This window comes from Sparus aurata, chromosome 4, assembly GCF_900880675.1.
Source record: "Sparus aurata chromosome 4, fSpaAur1.1, whole genome shotgun sequence".
Classification (NCBI taxonomy): Eukaryota; Metazoa; Chordata; class Actinopteri; order Spariformes; family Sparidae; genus Sparus; species Sparus aurata.
In genome coordinates, this window is record NC_044190.1 from 30693052 (window position 1) to 30713897 (window position 20846).

At 40.4% G+C, this 20846-nt stretch overlaps 1 protein-coding gene across 2 annotated transcripts in view; it reads right to left on the reverse strand.

Annotated features, from left to right (window-relative positions):
- Nucleotides 1–20846, reverse strand: part of ush2a (Usher syndrome 2A (autosomal recessive, mild)) — a 200278-nt gene that overhangs the window by 137818 nt on the left and 41614 nt on the right. For both annotated transcript variants that reach the window (XM_030415480.1, XM_030415478.1), the window contains exons 13-27: nucleotides 19941–20136; nucleotides 19351–19481; nucleotides 19022–19229; nucleotides 15200–15483; nucleotides 14372–14597; nucleotides 14083–14220; nucleotides 12490–12670; nucleotides 10009–10172; nucleotides 9596–9754; nucleotides 9281–9509; nucleotides 8150–8273; nucleotides 7819–7966; nucleotides 5400–5681; nucleotides 3862–4037; nucleotides 3222–3369 (exon numbers count right to left, since the gene is read on the reverse strand). In XM_030415480.1, coding sequence (XP_030271340.1) covers nucleotides 3222–3369; nucleotides 3862–4037; nucleotides 5400–5681; nucleotides 7819–7966; nucleotides 8150–8273; nucleotides 9281–9509; nucleotides 9596–9754; nucleotides 10009–10172; nucleotides 12490–12670; nucleotides 14083–14220; nucleotides 14372–14597; nucleotides 15200–15483; nucleotides 19022–19229; nucleotides 19351–19481; nucleotides 19941–20136 — 2794 coding nt within the window. The remainder of the gene's footprint in view (nucleotides 1–3221; nucleotides 3370–3861; nucleotides 4038–5399; nucleotides 5682–7818; nucleotides 7967–8149; nucleotides 8274–9280; nucleotides 9510–9595; nucleotides 9755–10008; nucleotides 10173–12489; nucleotides 12671–14082; nucleotides 14221–14371; nucleotides 14598–15199; nucleotides 15484–19021; nucleotides 19230–19350; nucleotides 19482–19940; nucleotides 20137–20846) is intronic.

Here is a 20846-nt window from a genome sequence, read left to right on the forward strand (position 1 = left end):
GTGTGCAACATCAATCATTGTTGATATCAAGGTACAGCTGATGACAAGTCGTGACAACTATTACTTTCAAATGTTTTGGGGTGCATTAATAGATTAATGTAAAAAAGGTGTTATTTGCTCTCTGTCTGAAATTGTCAAAACCAGCAATGGTACTAGTGCCTGAAAGAGAAGGTGTCGGGAAAAAAGACAAATACAGATTTAGGGTAATAATACAGAAAAAATGTTACTGCACAAGCTTTCCTCCCAGGTGATCTGTGGGATTCTAATGTCCTGTTATCTTCTGGTGTCATGTATTCATCTATTGTATCTGTTTGTTAATTTACTGAAATGAACTTGACACGATGACACATTCAGTTTGACGAAAGCCACCTGCCTTATCATCCCTGTGCTCAAACACACACATGTGTACACACACACACACACACACACACACACACACACACACACACACACACACACACACACACACACGAGGTTAACAGTCCACCAGAAAGGTTAATTTTAGCTGCCGACATGGTAATGAAGCAGCTAAATCATGGGCCAGCTCCCAGGAGCAATTGTGCATGTGTGTGTGTTTTCTGTTTTTACAGCGACTGACATGTCTTAACAGGCTCTTAGCGTACAGTTACACCACGCACACAAGCACACCACTTATTGACATGGCGATCCCTTGCCATGCATATTTCTCTCTTCAAGAAGGGCCTCAGGCCAATTATGCGTAAATCAATAAAGTTCCTGTTCTGTTGAGTGGTGTTACAGTGTGAGTGTGTATGTGTGTATGTCTCTCTGTGTGTATGTCTTGTAGAACAAGCCTTTATGGATGTAGGATACATAAAACATCACCATCAGTCGCTGATTAGCCACCCACTTTACGTCGTGATCGATAACTTTGTGGAAAGACACACACGTTGAAACAATTGCAACTGCATTCACACACATGGACAGAGAGCTTTTCGCTTGTGTCGTTATGTCTGTCTCAGTGTGCGCGCTAATGTTCAGTCATGTGCTTTGGTGTAACTCCAGTGGTTTCACAGATGCTGCCTACTCACTTTTAGCAGATGGTAGCTGACTCTAATGGCCCAGCCTTATGTGTGGTAGATTTATCAGTGCATCAGTGCCACGCTCAAGTACACCTTACAAGGAGCACCAGTTAATCTCAGGATCATTTCATTCCGGAGTTTTCACAATGTTCAGTTCTGTAAAATACTATCTTACGTTCACGGCCATTTTATTTTAACCATGTACAAATAACTTTTTGGCTGATTTTCTGACAAATAATGAAGAAGTATTCAGTTTTTCTTCAGATTTCTACTAATAATAGGGGGCCAATGAGGAGACAATTTGTTGGAAGGAGACAATACAAGAGATTATATAAAAACATACTTTTGCTTGTTTTAGACAAATGAATAGCTACTCACAGACTGCTGAAAATATTTAGATCTTAAAGGGTTAAGGATTTTTTCAAGGAGTTTTAATGGTCTGTAAGGATGAAAATCTATATATAAATGGTTTAAAATACCGAGGTATCATTTATAATAATGTTTTCTGACACTTAAACATTTGAATGAAACAGGGAAGAACAGAAACTACCACTGAAACAAAGATACATTTCTGATAACTACATAAAAATTCCATTTAAATACTTATATTTATAAAAAATTTTATGTAAGGTAGCGGCTTTTCAGAACTTTCTTTCATCAAAACTGTTTTAACTTAACACTCAGCCGCCGTGCACCTTCCAATCACTTACATTAGGCTCTAAAAATTACTCTTAAATATTTTCTGTGAAGAATGAAGATGATACTGAACGAGAATGTGAATGTGGAGCTACAACAGAAGCTCAACACCCAATGGAGTAAAACAGGCTATGCAAATTATTTTGAGCTAAAAAAAGAAAAAAAAAATAAAAATCTGCCAAACGGCATATGCCATTATCATTTCTTATAGTTGAAACAAGGGACGTCTTTGGTGTTGGATGAAACAAAATGGTGGCAACAGATGTGGCTGTTAAAAATACATTCAAAAAGTCAACTGGGTACAATAAGCCATATTGTATTGTACTGTATTACAGTCAAGAGAAGTCTTTGGAATCACTTGAAATAAACATTGTCTCTGTGTCAACAGATGTAGCCATTAAAAATACATTTAAAAAGTCCAGTGATTACAATATGAAGTATCATTCATCACAATAAACACAAGCAGGGAGTTTTTTGAGATTTGTGTGAAATGAAAATATTCGCTATGTCAACAGATGTAGCTGTTTAGAGTACGTTCAAATGCTCAAATCCCTGAGCAGGTATTTATAGATGAAAGGGTTTGTTTTTTTTTAACAACCACTCAGAGCGCCTATTGTCTACTTACCTAAAGGGATAAACAAACCAAAACATAAATTGAGCAGCAAGAGTAGAAACCCTGAATGAACAGATGGAAAAGTGTGTTGGAGGGTCAAGTGTTTGTGCGTATGTGTGTGTGTATTTGTGTGTTCAATATGTAGAATGCAGAGTGATTCATGTTGCTCTGCTGCCATGTGCTATTTTGTGCTCCAGTGAAAACGGCAGGTAGAAATGGTGAAGTGCGGACTGAGTGAAAAAGTAAGAAAGCAACAGACGGTCACAGAGTTACAGATAAAGACATGGATTTAAAAAACTCTTTTGTTGCTGTGTGTGTGTGTGTGTGTGTGTGTGTGTGTGTGTGTGTCTGTCATCCTCCACTGATCAATTAGTGCTCATCTCAGTCCCATAGATTTGTGACCGAATTATTAAACACAGCTAATTCATTCTAATTCCATATTGGTTATAAATCTAAAGGAGAGAGAAGAGAGAGAGAGACAGAGAGTGTGTGTGTGTGTGTGTGTTTCTGTAACTCCGTGTGTGTTTGATTCATGGCCAGCAGGAAGTGTGTGCTACGCCACATTTTTCTCCTTGTAATTAACAGTAAATTGTTTTTACTGCGGCGCGCCATGAATATCCCCTCTGGTTAACACGACCAGTGCTGTCGCCACTCAAGTGCCCAGTGACTGACTGTGCGCTTTTGGACGCGTGTGTGAATTTGTCAGAGGCTCGTGTTGCAGCTGTAGAAGACGATACCACATACTTCGATGATCGATGCGACACGTGGTATCTTACTGAACTGCTATCATCTGTTCTGATACCATGCAGTATGTATGTCTATGTCTGCATCCACGTGTGTTTTAAAATCTTTTTTTTTGAGTTTTTGTTTACCTGCTGGTAAGGTCCGTGCTGTGCTCGGCAGACTGGTGATGCAGCCCATCTTTGTGCAGAGTGTAACAGTGAAGTTGTACACATGGTAAGGCTTCAGTCCTTTCACTACATAAACAGGCTGTGATGATGGTCCCACCCTATGTAAGACCTGAAAAAGACAGACAAAGAGGGAATTCAAACTTATTGTGATAATGAAACGTTTTACACATTTAGGGGGAAGTTAAAAGGAGAGAAACGGAAGAAACAACCAGAAGTTATACAAGCTGACCTCAGTACTTTTTCTTGGAACAACATTCTGATAGGGTAGAAGCTGTTCACATGACCTGACAACCCATCCACTTAGGATTATTTGATAATTGTGTAATAAGTCTAACCATCAGGTAAAAAGTTTTAATAAAGAAAATCTGGTGGAACATTAGTGCTTTGATTTTAGAGTTCTCACATACAGCTGCATCAAATAAAGTGCAACTGAAAGTGTTCAATTACATATTTACTAATTTTCCTCTCAGAGAATGAGCAAATCAAACAGCAACAGCAAAAAACTATGTTTATAAACTATAAATGGTGAAGATAAGCTCTAAAGTCTTACAATTATCCTGCTCATTATCTGTAAATGTATGTGTGGGTGCATCCGTCTTACCTGATTAATAAGCGGTGGAGCATAGGGATTGTTGGTCTGTTCAGTGAGCATGTTGACCCGATATTCTGTGACCCGACCTCTGGCAATGATCCCTTGACCCTCAGCAGAGCTCCACTCCACTTTGAGACTGGTGGAAGAAAGTGCAGACACCTCTGGAGGAGCCATCAACTCTGGTACTGGAAAAACATGTCCACACAGATATGCACTTGACATACACATCACACATCTTATCTATTCATCAATTAACTCATTGACAGAAATTTTCTAATTCTTCTTCTTTTTTTGCCTTTTCATGGCTTTGTTCAACAGTACAGATGAAGAGTGACAGGAAACAGGGTAACAGGTCAGATTTCGAACCCTGGGTCGCTGCAGTGAGGACACAGCTTCTGTACATGGGGCACACATTCTACCAACTGAGCTACTGGTGAACCCCTTTTACGAGAAATATTAAAGAAAAAACTCCAATTGTTAAGTTCACCATTATGTATCTCACATCAATGGCACACTACATCAGGACACTAGAATTTAAGGTGTTCTGTGCAAACAGTGAACCTTGGTGAAGGAAAATTAAATTCTTACATCACTGCATGTCAACAGTCAGTAGGAAAGCTGTGATTTTGTAAATCACATTGACAAACCCACGCATGTCAGCATGCCTTTATATTTTCATACATTTATGCATTACTTATACATTAAGATTAACCTCTTCCAGTGAGTTAATTAAAAACAAAAATAAATTTAGACATTTAAGACACACATTAAAAATCGGGACTTAGTGGATATTATGTGGATTTAATGGATTTAAGTATTCTGTAATTCTACGGTTGTGGGAGCCACTATTACACAACAGATTAGAGAGAGGGATTCTTTTATTCTACTGTTGATGGCATCTAGCTGTGAAATATGCTGTGAAATGTGATTTCTTTGCAGACATACACCACAGTCAGATTCTCTCTAACGCAGCACATGTACGCGCACAAACACTGACACACACTCCACGTTTAAAATGGTGTTATCATATGCTTGTTATCCAGACACATAGCTTAGAGTGATGTTGGAGGCAATCGTTTAGTCCTAATGAGCCATATCATCTATTTGAAATTCAAATACCTTAATGAGTTCCCCCTCCCCCACACGCCATTTTTTATTTCCTCCCTCCTTCCACACTTCCTTTCTCTTCATTCCTTTTGACAAATGCTTGTGTTTTTTATTTAAGACAATTATTTTTTTTCTTACAACATGCTTCGGAAAAGTCCTCTTGTGGACAGATTTTGAGCAAAACATCACTTTAACACATTTTGATAGTTACTCAGATTTTGGATAAATGGTATCTGTTGTTACGTCATTTAAATTTTTTCCCACAACATTAGTTGCCTTTTATTGCTTGACGGAATAACAATAAATCAATTTCAGACATTTATCAGCTATTTCTGACCAATACAAAAACTGCAGATTGATTTACTTCATTCTGATATGTTACTGGATTAACAAAAATTACAAGTGAAATAAATTTAACCATAATTTTGATCAATACAAACCTCCCTCCATGGTTCGTGCTGTGGTCCACCCTGACGTGACACTTCCTGCCACATTGATGCTCACAACTCTTATCTGATAGGTGGAGAAGGCTTGCAGGTCTGCCACGACGGTGTTATTCTCAGGGATTGGGACTGTGCTTCTATTGGTTGGCTGTGCTTCTGGGGAAACGCTTGGATCCAACCAACCAGAGCTGATGAACACTCGCTTCTCAATTGCAGAACTCGAGAGGTTCTGTGTTTCCATTGGTCCACGTAGAAAGACTTCATACCTTGTGATAACACCTGAGCAGGAAGAAAATGAGTTAAAAAGGGGGGAAGGTATTGTCTACGAGATGAGCAGCAATGTTTAAACAAAATAACTTCTAACCAAACAGTTATTTCTGTCAGGAAAATACAGCAGCAGTTTCCTTCTTAACTCCAGCTCAACTCTTTTTATTGAATTGGTGCCCCAATGCCACTTCAGCCTGTTCATGATAAAAGTATCAACGCATCAAGTGTGTATTAGAAACTGTAGCCATGCTTAATACTCATCCCTATAGGCAACAGGATGCAAAAAATGTTAAATTTTTTCAATACCATAATGGAAAATCTAACACCACAAATAATGAGAAAACCCTGGCCAGCATTTGGCCCTTTAGTAGAAAACAGGCTGATAATGACTAAGTCCTGGCCAGTCCTGTTTAGCTCTCTAGTGGAAACCCGGCTATTGTCCTAATCTCTCATGCTCCCTTCCATTTGTTAATAGGAAAATGACAGCGCTGGGTTAGAATGAGGACAGAGCAGGCAGCAACAAAAATACAAAAAGAGACTTACAGACCCGCTATGGAATAGATGAGTGTCAAAATGTTGTTTAAAGTGTAAAATACAAAGAAAAATAAAATAATATGGAGAGGCTAAACGCGGAACCTTTGTTAGAAGACCATGTGTTCCCTCTCTTTACCTCGCTCTCTCGTTATTCTTTTCACCTTCACATTTGCGTCAATGTTATTCCTTACACTCTGTCTTATTCTTCTCAAAGTGTGTCTTATCCCTTTTTCTCCCCTATAGGATTAATAAAGTGCATATACAGTAGTGCCTCTTTACATTTTTGGTGAATTTACTGAACTACCCACAATCCTCCATTGATATAGCTGCTCCTCTAAAAGTCCAGATAATGTTGTATATTAATCAGAGTAGTGTCTTTATTTCTGAATTTAGAAATGTTTCCTATTGTCTTTGTCACGTTAGACTTGAAATTGATTTCCAGCAAGCCAGAGGCATCATGGGAAAAGAGAACATTGTGTAACTAGAATTACCACCGTGGTGTCGCTAGCCTCCACGTAACAGTCAAGTTGCCATTCCCTTGTTTATTTCATTTTTTGCAGGATATTATTATGCCACAGTGAATTTGACCTTTGACCACCAAAAATATAATCAGTTCATCCATGAGTCCAAGTTGACATTTGTGCCAAATATGAATAAGTTCCTCCAAGGTGTTATTGAGATATCACGTTCCAACGAATGGGACGGACGTATAGATGACCCAAGAACATAATACCTCCGGCCATCGTCGGTGCGGAGGCATAAAAATCAAGAAAAGGTAGTGCTGATAAGCTAAGGAGAGATAACATAAACAAAAATACAAACACACTACTATGGAGAAATACAAATGTGAAAATCAGAATTGAAAAGGTCGAGGCAACAGTGGCAACCAGGCAAACAGTGTGCTTGTGCATATAACAATGAACAATGTTTCTAGCTAAGACTGCGTCAGCTGAATGAAATGACAGGGTCGGTCAAGTCATGGAACAACCCCAGCTCAAACAGGTGGAGGTGTTCAGGTCAGGACTGAGATTCAAGTGGAGATCAATACCAACTGCTCATTAAATAATGAACTGATGACAGAAAAAAATAGGAAAGGAGAAACAGAGACCCGTGTAACAAGGCTTAATATGGCACTGGGAGGGAAACAGATTAACAAGGAGAGAAAATAAACGACAGACATAAACAGAGAGAGAAACCCAGGTTACAGGGCTTTGTATGACACTGAGCCTTAGAGCCATTACAAAGCTCTCTGGATTTACCAAATGCGGTTCCAGTTCAGTGCGTACTTCTGTGTGTGTGCGTGTGTATATGTGTGTCATGGTGTAAGAAAAATCCTTATACTTCTTCAGTGATACAAGCCTACAAGCCATGCTATTAGGCAAGGGCTTCATGCTATTTTAAAAATGTGTGTCGTTTGTGTGTGTGTGTGTGTGTGTGTGTGTGTGTGATAACTCTACTGTATTATTTATCCTGACATGTGCATGAATAATTTCTGTATTTGTTATATTATTCAATTGTTTTACATTCATAAAAATAGGAATGCATGTCTTTCTGTATTAAGTCCTACATGTTGTGTGAACTGTACATTATGCATGTGTATATTTGGGGTACCTACCATTTGGCTGGCTGGGGGGCTCCCAGGAAGCATGCAGTGTATGAGGTCCTGTAGCAGTGACTGCGGGTGGGGGCTGGTTTTGTGGGGGGGCAGAGGCTGTCAGTAGAGACAGAGGTGAGGTGGAGGTGCATCCCCCTGAAGAACACGCCTGTGGACAAAGTGAGGATTCTGTCATTTTCATGTTGGAGGCTGTACATTAGTCTAAATACTCAAATTTGCTTTATTCCTTTGATAGTTGATTCACATATTTATCTTTTTTATTAGGAATGAGGATTATGTAACTAAATGTTGGCCCCGGGCGTTGAAAAGAAATTCTGTTTTGCCCACCTACCTTTAGTACTGCAGTGTATTGGGTGAATGGCTTCAGACCACTTGCCACAGCCTCTGTAGATAAGCCTGTGTAGTGAATGACGGGCTCTGCTCCACTAGATGACTCCGTGGAGGATAACACAAACCTGTGGGAGATAAAAAATTGTGATAATCAATTCCCCTTTTCTTCATTATACCATCTGTCCCTATCACTCCACCTTGCCAAATGGTTTTATGATGTGTTTCAGTTAAAAACTGGTGCTGGGATGTCACACGGGCCAGGACCCAGGGGACTCATTTATAAAACCGACTATCAGTTTTGATCTTAAGCAGAAGTTAAGCAGAAAACCACATGTAAAATCTTTATTTGACGTGGAAATGGTCTCATCTAGAAGTCTAGACTTGGCTTAAGCAATTTACCTGCTGGTTATGTAGGAGTGGCAATGTGTTTTTATAAATGTACAGCAGTGACACACTCCCATTCTGAGTGTTCGTTTGTTCACCCACTTTATAGTCCACTGAATAATATGTGTTGCCTGGCTTCGGTCTCCTCTAACATCACTGTGATCATTTATTTGTGCCGACATCACAAGGCGAGGTGCTGTCAGTTTAAGTTGATTTGGGATTTATAGATCTGAGATGCGTGATTACAAATAGTTTCTTAAAAACTACATAACAGTGGTTGCTCATGCTTAACCTCCTTTAAAGGGGGCCCTAAGTCTGGAGCTAGGTTCATCCCACATCTCTCTCCTTACATTTCATATCTGCCTTTCAGCTATATGATATCAATAAGCAGAAATGCCCCCGAAATAATCTTAGAAATATATAGATAGAAAAAAACCTAATGCTCAGAAATCATGTTTCAAACTTCTAATGTTTTCCTTTCAATATCTACGTCTATCCTCCATCTCCTCCCACTGTTCATAACCTCCATCTGTACCCTACTCTATCATATCTCTAATTGGTACTTCAACCTCCTTTTACATCCACATTTTTCTTTGACATCAAATGTTCCATATTCGTGAAATTAAATATTTCTATCATTGTATCTTTAGAGAAATTGGCATTGAGACAAATAACATCCATTGTAGGTAGAGCATCTGAAAAAAGACCCACAAGTTAAACCTTCCCCCTCCTTTCCCCCTTAACTTACCTTTCCACTGGGCCTGTGTCATTTGGTGGTGTGCTCCAGTTAAAGCTAGCGGTCGTTGGACCCGGTCGTCCCACGAGGTTTAAATGCAGCTGTTTTGCCTCAGGCGGTGCACCTAAAGTTTGGTATGAGGCAGATGCACTCACTGTTGCACCGACCACGTTAGCTGTTATGAGCCAGTAAGAGTAGTTGGTGTATGGAAATAAATCGGTGTCTTCAAATAACTCAGGGCCTGAGGAAAAGGGGGAAATGAGTTTGGAAGGGTGGGAGACACAATCAATTTAAAACAAGGTTTGTTTGTGTGGATCCTGCACTTACTGAAAGGATAGTGACGTTGGATGCTATGCACTGATTCTCCATCCCTGATGAGTGTGTAGTTAAGTCTGTTTGAGTTTGGGGAGTCAGGTGGATGCCAAGAGAGATGAATGGAGGAATAACTGTGAGGAAAACCTACTGGTGCAGGTTGTTGGGAGGGTGCTGCACAGACGGAGAGAAAAACAGTGAATGGGAGAAAAAGTTATGGGTTGAGAAGGGCAGACACTATGCTTATTCACATTATTTCCGAGAGTTAGATGAGAGGACTGAAACCACTCTCATCTTTGAACAATAAATATGAAGCTTGTATGGACAGCAATTAGTTAGCTTAGTGCAATGACTATGGAATCAGGGGGAAACAGCTAGCCTTTGAATGGATTTATATTTGTACTGTATGTGTGTGTTAGAAAACACACCTTTACTGCAGCCAAAGTGGTTCTCTGGGTCAAAATGACTCGCTCCAGGTTGACATACATCACACTTGTCTCCAGTTACCAGCAGCTTACACACACATGCCCCTGAGTCTGGATGACACGAACCATTGACACTGCCCATCGGGTCACACGCACAAGGCTGGCATCTGGTCAAGAAAAAAAAATTATGAAGATGTTTCAAGCAGCCCACGATTTTTCATTCATTCATGGCTTCTCTTAGATGATTAAAAAAAGACATTAAAACAAAATATGTGGAGTTGTGATAAAAAAAATTTAAATTGTACCTCACTGACGCACACATCCAACATATGTTTTCTGTGAGCTTTGTAGAATTTTTTTTTATCACCACAAAACAGCTGGTCATATTGTAAATGTGACTGCCTGGGTGTGGAATGTAGGCCAGAAATAGAAAAAGATAATGCATGAGTGTGCAAATGTTCAACGATAACTGTCTGTGTGTGTATTTGTGTGTCTTAAAGGTGTTGGTTCTTCACCTTAACACTGTGAGGAAGACCCTCACTACCGTCTATCCCACCTGCTATCACCCTCTAGCTGTGAAACGAACTTCATAAAAACTGCCTTCCCCCTCAGAGCAGTCAAAGTGTGTGCCTGTGTGTGTGCGTGTGTGTGTGTCTGACGGTGTATGTGTCTGGGTCACCAGTGTGGTGTTACCCTCACTGGGGCCGGGCAGCGGGTGATCATCCGGCCAGCCACCTCGCACCTTACACACAGTCACACACACGCACGGTCACATGTGCAACACAATCTGCTTGTTGGAAGATGTTGGCTTGCACTCACACACACACACACACACACACACACACACACACACACACACACACACACACACATACTGTACTCACATGCTTTCTCTCTCTCTCTCTCACACACCCGCACTGCTACACCTTCTTTATTGCTGTGTGAAAAGCCACAGTCTCTTAACGAGCCGCAAATTTGTCCTGTCAACTGGTGCTCACACGCACGCAGACACCAATACTCAGAAACACACAGCTACAAATACACACGTACTCACAAATGCCACAGTGACTCGACCTTCACTCCATTCCCAAGGAGAAAGAAAACACCAACATCACACCCATTCTCTCCTTTTTCACCAGCCTCAAAGTACAGTACGTGTGTGAAAGAGAGTCATTTGTGTGTATTTAGTGAGATTCAGCATGCTAAAACAAACATGCATTTGCATTACATGTGTCAACTTTAGAAAATAATTTCAAAGATACAAATAAGGGTTTTGGAGCATTCAAATATAACACATGTAATCCCACATGATAAAATGATGTGCGTAAGTGAATGTGTGCATTCGCCAATACATAATCCCTCCACGGAGAATTACGATCATATTTCCCTTTGATGAAGGCGACGCCGGTCAGCATTTCTCTGACCCTGTTCTCCACAGAGACACATAGAGACACAGGACTACATCTTTAGCCGACTGCTCACACATCATTCTGTGTGTGTAAATTCATTTGTGTAAAGCCTATTGATTGAAGGGGGAGGATAAATTACTAGACGACATTTAGATGAAGAAATCCTTATTATGGAGTGACTCTGGGCACAGGGAGCTTTCAGCTGTAATAACCGACAATTTTATTTGTCATTTTTCTTGTGGAAAGGCAGAAAATAAGACAGGAAAAAGTGAATAAAGGACAACAGAGAGAAGAGGTACAAAATTGGTGTACTGGGACAAACAATAAGTTAAAGCTTGTCATTTACAAGATGTGTGCCTCTGACCATCTTCTCTCATCATTTTTTTCTTTTTATACTTTAATTATTCCACTATTTTCTTCCCAGTGCTTCCCTTCCTTAATGTCTTTATAAGGTAAACTCTTTATCACTCTGTTGTTTTCTCTCTCTCCTTCCATCATCCCATCTCTCTCTGCTGTGAGGAGATCTCAGCCACAGCCTGAACACGGGGGAATACAGCTATCAGGCAAGGTCAGCTAACACACACACACGCACACACACACACACACACACACACACACACACACACACACAGCACACACACACACACACACACACACACACATAGAGGACCTTTGGTTAAACAGTTTTTGGATCATCTATCTGCTATGACACCCTGTTGAGAGGAACTTGGTGTGTGTCAGTACCAGCATTGCACAGTTTGTATCTCGTACAGTTACATTTGTGTATGTGTGCTCTTTAAGTTGTTTGTGTCTGTGTGTGCGTGTGTGAGAGAGATAGCCTGCAGGTAGAGACATGAGCAGTAAAGGTCAAAGCAGCTCTTAACTCATGTAAGTCATATGTCTGCCAACCAATCTGTAAACTGTCTTTACAGAGACCACACCTGCTGGTGTGTGTGCTCAAAGGTGTAACTGCACATATGTGAGTGTGTGCGTGTGGTTCAATAAACGAGGTAAAACCTGCACACCCAACAGATATGGTGTTCATCTGTGCGTGTGTGACTGAATTGCATTTTACCTGCCGAGGCCGGGGTTGAATCCAAAGAACATCTCGCGACACTGGTCACAGCGCCGCCCTCCCACTGAAGGATGGGCACACACACACTGTCCGGTCCGGCTCTCACAACTGCGCTGAGAAGCTCCCATGGGATGGCAGTCACACTCCGCACACACACTCTGATCTGGAGAGAGGTAGAAGCCTGGACAGAGACAAACATGAAATAAAGCAGAGTCATGAATCTGATAGCTTGTCACAAATGTCATATGCAGCTGCATCCAAAATTATTCAGTGACAAGTTTATGGTTCTTTTGGTACATTGTAATGTTTTCCATCAATAATTCTTCAGTGAAATTAACCACTTCAGTGACACTTTCTATGGTTTCTAAGAAGCCCATGTCTATAATGCATATACATGCATATTATAAACATACTGATACATCATAATGCATGATAATGCATTAAGAACATGGGCATCATAGAAAGTGGTTCCATTGTAAACTTCATGAGGGGCTGATAGTACTGTGTTGTAAGAGCCACAGACAATCATCATACATGTACATACATACATGAGTAGTGTCTAATTTTCTTTCTGTTTTGACAGCATCTGATTAAACGGTTCTACAGCGCTCTATATAAAAATCCGTAGTGAACAAGTCCAACAGCCTGGTACAAATTTGAGACAACAGCATTCTGTTCCTCCTTATAAGCATTAGGGAATGCTGTTTGCCATTTATTTGTAATAAAATTTAACACAAAGCCAATAAGTGTGTGTGAGGTTACATTAAGCACTCCAGGTTCTAAAGTACAAATCAATTCTGTTTATTTTTCTCAAGGCTAATAGCAGCTAATAAACAAATTGGATATTCTATTTAGCCACTTCGACAGCGAATTCTCAGTGGCATTTATACCCTGTCATGAGGTGGCGGCTGAGGAAATTATTTGTATAATTTGTAGGAATGGAGCTTGGCAAATGTGACAAATTAATGGAATAACAGAAATATATTCCGACACGTTTTTATTTGATTCTGTGGGTATTGTTGAGACAAAGACTATTATCCTGTGTCCTCTGTTACTCTTTCTAACATCCTTCCATCAATACATCCATTCACAACTTGTGTTACAGTAACCCTGACGATGCTGTTGGTTCTTCTCCATCACAGACACAATACAACATCTGTTACCTCTTGTCCCATAAGGCTAACCACACACAAACACACGCACGCGTACACACACATACAAACAATGTCATGAGGTAAAGCACACACAAAAAACAGAGTGAGATGAGTGAGAAGAAGCAATCTTTCCCCTCTATGGCGCTGTTGTTCAGACCTGGCAACAACAGGACAATCACTGAGTGGAGATCTGGCAGAGGACATATGCCAATGCACACACACACTCACACTCTCACGCACACACACACACACACACACACACACACACACACACACACACACACAAAAGAACAAATTACCTAACAACTTTCCTCTACCATCAACCATTCTCTACCATTTTTGGGAAGTAATCTCTCAACTTTATATTTCCATCCAATCACTCTTTAACTGTCTCTGACTCTATTTATCATCTATCCTGCGTTAATCCAAACACACTCACCAGGTCGGCAGCCGCTGCAATCCTGTCCATAGCGTGTGGGGAGACAAACACACTGCCCTGTGGCGCTGTCACACACTGACCCCGTCACTGTCCCTCTGGGGTCACAGGTACATGGTACACAGCCATGGGACAACCCCACTGATGGGACAAAACACAACATTAGAGGGCAGACAAGACTTAAGATTTAAGACCTTATGATATAATAATGGGCAATGTATGTCTGTGTGTCCACTTTACATCCCAATTACAGCAACTATGCTGTCTCTCAACTGATTCTCTGTTCTCTTACTCTGGAGGTGTAAACTCCTGTTGTAGTAGTTGTGGGCACAGTTGGTGCAGCGAGCGCCCTCCACCCCCTCTCGGCATGGGCATTGTCCGGTCCACATATCACATACAGCCCCTGGCACAGTGCCGCGGATGTCACACGCACACGGCAGACAGCCCAGGGAGTTGCGCTGCTCAAGGGTGTGGTAACCATGACGACAAGAGTCACAGAGAAGGCCTTCCACATGTTCCTAAAACAAAAGAGGACCGAAAGGGGGATGTATAGTGTACAAAAGATGGGGGGATGTGAAAAAGACCATTGGTCACCCACTGGTTTGTAAAATAGCATTTCCAAGTCTCCAGTTTGGCATTATGGTTGTTGTCATCTTGGTATTTTAGAGCCAGAGGTGACAATATTTGGAAGGGAGTGTGGAACTTCAATGTAACCCCACCTTAAAGCACACTATGCTTTATCGTCCAATTTACTCTAAATTGGAAGATAATTAACAAAACAAACATCAGGCTGCACTGAGGAAAATTGAAACTAGAAATTAAGACCATAAACCTAATAAGCCCTAATGAAACCAATGGAGTCGGCCCCTGCCGGCCTTAGAGAGGATTTAGGTCTATTGTACTTCTACATTGGCTTCACTTTTCAGACCGGAAACCCGCCATCCACATTTTATACAGTCGATGGTTTGACAGAATGTAAATTTTATTCACTCACAAACCGCTGTTTTTTTTGGTTTTTTTTAACACAGCCATTATAGCAAAGTTGTTCTTAGTCGACATTATAGTGATAAATAATGGTAAAAATATCATAAAAAAAGAAAATGTATACTTGTTAACTTGCCTTACAAACACACTGTCCTGTGTGAGGATCACAGTCTGTGCCGCGTACTGTCCCTTCTTGTGAGCAGTTGCAGGGGGCACAGGATCCCTCCAGTCTTAAACCATAGGACCCCCTGCCACAGAAGTCACAGCGCCGTCCACCCACCCCGGGCTTACACTCACACTGCCCCCCCTCAGGCTCACAAAATGGGCTGAGGGAACCCAGGGGGTCACAGTCGCATGGGACACAGCCATCTGGGTGGGATAGGTTCCAATAACCAAACTCACAGCGGTCACAAGAAAGACCTGGAAAGAAAAAAATGTTTTTTTTTATCTAAAAAAAACTGACTTGATGCTGGGTTGCTCACCAACGAGCCTTTCTCTGTTTATAGGCATGCGCGTGCGTAAATGTGTATGTGTGTTAGAGGGAGCGAGAGAAATGGTGGGTGAGTGTATAAAACTGCCATCATTAGGGCCAGGCCCTCTACATATGATGGATCACTCACCTAAGGCCAAACACTTAATTTCACTGAGCGGGAAAATAAATAAATTAAGCAAGTACAAGAAAAGAATGGAGGGAAAGAAAAAGAGGAGATGGAAGGATGTAAAGATGGATGGAGGAGTATAAATACAATACTGAATTAACCATGCAATGTAAAAAGAAAAGGTGAGTTTTGTGTTTGTCCCCAAATTATCTTTTTTAGAAATATTCCTTGTATTATTTGCAAAACCATTTTATTGAAAATATTATAAGCTCTTCAATAAAAATATATTTAAGAAAGTATTATTAGTTCACATAAGAATGAGAACATGCATGCAAATGAGAGCCTTTTAAAAAAAAGAAACATAGAAATGAAGAAAATAAAAACATAAAATACAGAACCCAAACCCACCAACACACCCCACCTTGTCTCCTTAAGAGTTAAAGGTACACATACAAATAACAGAAAAATACAATAACAAAACAGCTGTTAGTCTGGCAAGTCTGTAAAATATAATATAGACAGTTGCAATTTTGTGAAAAAACCCAATAGTGCATCCTGTCATTGTTTACTACATTTTCTCAAGTTTAGGAAAAACAGTATTTTTAACCATAGATTATTATTTATTAACAAGTTTCAAAACTTTTTGTGTTGTTAAACATTAAAATACTATTATTATTATTATTGTTATTATTATTATTATTACTATGGAGACGAATGTGAACATTTAAGGCCTTCCATACATACAAAATATTAACATCTCTTTAGATTTCCCATGTCAAAGGAGATATGCAGTAAAGCAAGTGAAATGAACCAATTAACAGCTCCAGTTCAGTCATTGCTCTTCATGCATTCATGCATTCACTAAATGTAGCATTTACATCTGTCAGCTCAGCATTTTATCTTGAAATTGTGGCAAATTATGTCTTGAATCAGTTTTGGCTCTTTGTTATAATTACTATATAATAGCAAACACCCAAACTGATCAGACTGTTGGAGGTTTTATGGCTTCAGCAGCAGTGCTAAGCTATAAGGCTAGTTAAACTATGATATGCAGTGTGAGCGAGCGGGGCTTATTTGAATATGCCATACGTATTCCATGACAGGCAATCTGTCCCTAAATGGATGCCTGGGGGCAACGCAGTCACCACGGCCGTTTATGAGGGAGTGTGTGTTCGTACGTGGGTGGGTGTGAATGAGTGTGTGCGCAACATACATTCATGAGAGCAAACCTGTACATCTGTGTTAGTGCACATGACCAAGTGTGTGTGCGTGTGTGTGAGAGTGTGTGTTCGAATCAGTGTACACTTGGCATTTCCCCTGGTCTGCCCACTTTAATGATTTTATAGATATGAATGTATTTCTCTCCGTAGATCATATTTCATAATAGTGCAGTGAGAATATGTCTCTGTGCATGCGTGTGTGTGTGTGTGTGTTGAGGTGTACATGCACGTCTGCTGTGTAGGTAATAAATACGCAGGCTGACAGAATGATGCTTACAACCCTAACAATGCTGTGATATATTGTAGTTGATGTGAATTTTTCCCTTCTAAAACTTTAGAATTTATAAAGAATCTCACATACATTATGAAAGGAATGGACAAAGTAATTATATTTTCTTTTTACATTTTAAGCATTTACAAGTTGCAACACTGTTAAAGAAGCAACTGAGCAGATTACAGAGCAGAGATGAAAAAATGAGGAAAGTCAGAAGACGACAAAAAGGAAAGAAAACTGCAAACATTAGAGAATAGAAAGTGTTAGAAGATATTAGATCAGGACAGGAAGGAGTTGAATTTGTGTTGGGGTGCCTGTGTGCACAAGTGCATATGTGTGTGCGTGCATTCGGGACATGGCCCAGCCCTTTTATCAGTAGCCAGCTGGTTAACAGGCTCATGCATCACCATTTCAAACACTATTATGTACACACTGCACTCTGGCACCTTGTTATGAGTGTGCGCGTGTGCCTGCATGTGTGTATTTGTGTCTGTGCGCACACATTTCAATTCCGTCCTTCTGAAGCGTGCCTGCCATTGCTCTACTCAAAGTATCAGCTTGGCTGTAATAAATTGCCATAATCAAATCTCATTTCTGAAAAATACCTGTGGGAGCAACCAAACAAACAAGGACAGAAAAAAATGAAAGTGGGTCTTGTAAGACGGAGTGTGAAAAATACAAGGGGCTGCAGCAGTTTGTTTTAATCAACTTGGCATTGAATTAGAGAATTAAATACCAGCTTAGTCCTTGATGGCATGCATGCGCATACACACACAAGCACACACACAAACACAGGCACATAGAAATGTGTATACGCACACCAAAGAAACTCTTGGAATCGTACTATAGATACAGTGAAGCAAAGACAAAAGTACATAAGAACGCAGTCACATCTCTCTCTCCCTTCTATACATAACCATAAACAGACACTCTTACACACATTTACCAGTTCACATACACATGCCCGCCCTCACACGCACAACCGCAGGCCCTTGATAGCGAGGCTTAGCAATAACCATGATGCGTTGAGTTGAGGAGCGTTGGCCGGTTTTGCATTTCATACGAGTCTGCTCTTCAAAGACACACAGGGGAGAGAGTGAAACCATTTATCACAAAGAGAAGCACAACGGCTGGAAGCACCGCCAGCAGAAAAGCCTGTTTATTTTGGCTGGCAAAACACTTTGGGATATGGATGTGTGTGCATTTATGTCCGTGTGTATGCACGTGTCTGTTTTGGTGTGCGCCCAGTATATCCACTTTTGCCTTTGTGTGCACCCCAATGAGCAGCTGCGCCTATGTATTAATTAAGACGCCATTACTGGACAATTAAACAGAGTAACTGTTCTGATTAAAAGCACAAAATAACCAAGTACTTGGGGACATTTTTAAATAGAAACCATTTTTAGGGAGGAAATATGTTGAGAGTTATGTTGCTATGGTAAAATGCAAAGTTCTGAAGAGTGTATTGACGTTGTCTTTAAAGGGAAGATCCCACAAAATTAACAGTACATATTTTTACTCTAGTAGTGCTATGGTACGAGTTGCCAAGTTTTGGAGGTATCTGCTGTAGAGTGATCTGCTTTCTCTCAAATATAATAGAACTAGATGGCATTCAGCTTGCGGTGCTGAAAAACCCAACAGCAACCTAGTTCCTCAATCAACAGACTTTGTTGTGAGCAGTTTTATGTAGGAACTTTTTTCTTTTAAACTACACTGCATCATCAGTCAAGTTCAAGCACTGATCCAATGTCTCCTCCGACACAAGAATGTCTCCAAGAAATGCAGAGCAAAGCACTACAGCACTGGCAAAGCACCATCAAGTTAGTCATCAGAATAAAAGAACAAAAACTAGAATCTCAGTTTACCTCTGACATGGGGTTTACACTGACACTGTCCCGTGTCCTGGTTGCAACTGGGAACTCCTCCTGTTGAGATGCTGATGATGCCAATGTCACTGCAGTTACAGTGGATGCAGCCATCAGGATTTGAGGCTTTGAGACCGTACCAACCAGGCAAACAGTCGGCACACTGACGACCTGTTACTGCAACCTTACATTGACACTGACCTCCAACCTAGAGGTGAGAAAAACACAGAAGAAGAGACAGGCAGATGTGCAAATAGAGAAACTGAGTTAAAAACATTTAAATCATCAGAACTGCTCATGAAAAAGTTGTTCTCTTTGTTTGTGTGTACCTGGGCACACTCCATGCTGCCGTTGATTGTTCCAGCACTGTGACAGTTGCAAGGCTGACACACCTCATGTGAAGTAGGATCAGTTTCCTCGGGCCTGAAAAACCCACTGATACACAGCTCACAGTTCTTACCTAACAGTGAGAGAGACGTAAATAGGGTGAGACGGACAGAAATAAAGAAAAAGCAAAAGGCAGAGACCTAACAGAGATGGAAGTCCAGGTTTAAGGCTTCTTTGTTCTTACCACAACAGACATGGTCCAAAACAGTCAGAATTGAGTACATATATTGTATGTGTTTTTGTCAGAACTGTGATATGGACTTGTGAACAGCTGCATTTGTTTATATCTGTTTTGACATAAATATCACTCCCACGCACAAAAAAAGCATACAGCTCAGCATAATGATATTTTCTAGCTTAAGATCTTGAAATGCAAAAAAGAAGTATCTGAAATTGTAAGACATCTGGTCTGTAATTGTTTCAAAGTGCTTTAACATAAAGGTTGATTAAAAACATTAAAAAACATCTGTTAATTGAATTTATGTAGTTCTTATAAAATGAAAAAAGATAATTAGTAAACTGAACACTGTACCAGATGTGTTGTGTGCGCAGTTGTCACAGACGCCTCCTCCTCCACGATAGTGCTCATCTGGTTGGTCATCAACTCCGACATCGTAATGACAGGAAAGGGCGTGGCCGTGACACTGGCAGGACCGGCAGTTCATAGGCTGGAGCTGGTCACCTGACCTGAATGGCTTGTCATTATAGAGGGGCGCACAACGCTGGCACTGTAGAAAAACAATTACAGGTACATAAATACAGACATACATTTTATAAACTACAGTCTAATACTGTATATCACACTTTTTAGATCTGCTGCCCGAATTGTTATGTGAATTAATTTAAATGCCATACTGATAGAATTTTTATGTAGACAAATCACATTTCAAAAAAAGAAATGATCTACAGAGCATGTAGAAACCTGCAGAATAATCAAAGAATTAGTTTTTCCTTAAAAACATAATTATGATTGTGAATGTATGTGATTGTGAATGATGTGAATAAATGTGTCAGCTTCAAAATGATTTTTGAGTTTTGTTTATCTTTGTGTAAGAATTCTAATAGCTGGTTCCAGCTTCTAACAAGATTTGTGAGCCAATTGTATAACACCGTTGGTATCACATGGTGTCTGTGTTCTGTCAAAGAGTCTCTGTAGTTGCCAGTTTGTGGGGAAATCACCCAAAAAATGTCTGACTTCTACAGTATACGCCAAGCATACTGTACTGTGCTAACGTTAGCTAGCTAACATTGGCCATGTGAATATTATCTAACTAGCTAGCATTAGCAATGTTAACATTGGCTCGCTATTGTTAGCAGTAATGTTTCCTAGGTCAGGTTTGCAACATTAGCTAGTGCAACAAACTAGTAAACACTACAGGGGACAGATGACTCATGTTGTGATGTGAATGCAATGTAAGAGGGGAGACGGAAGGCCACA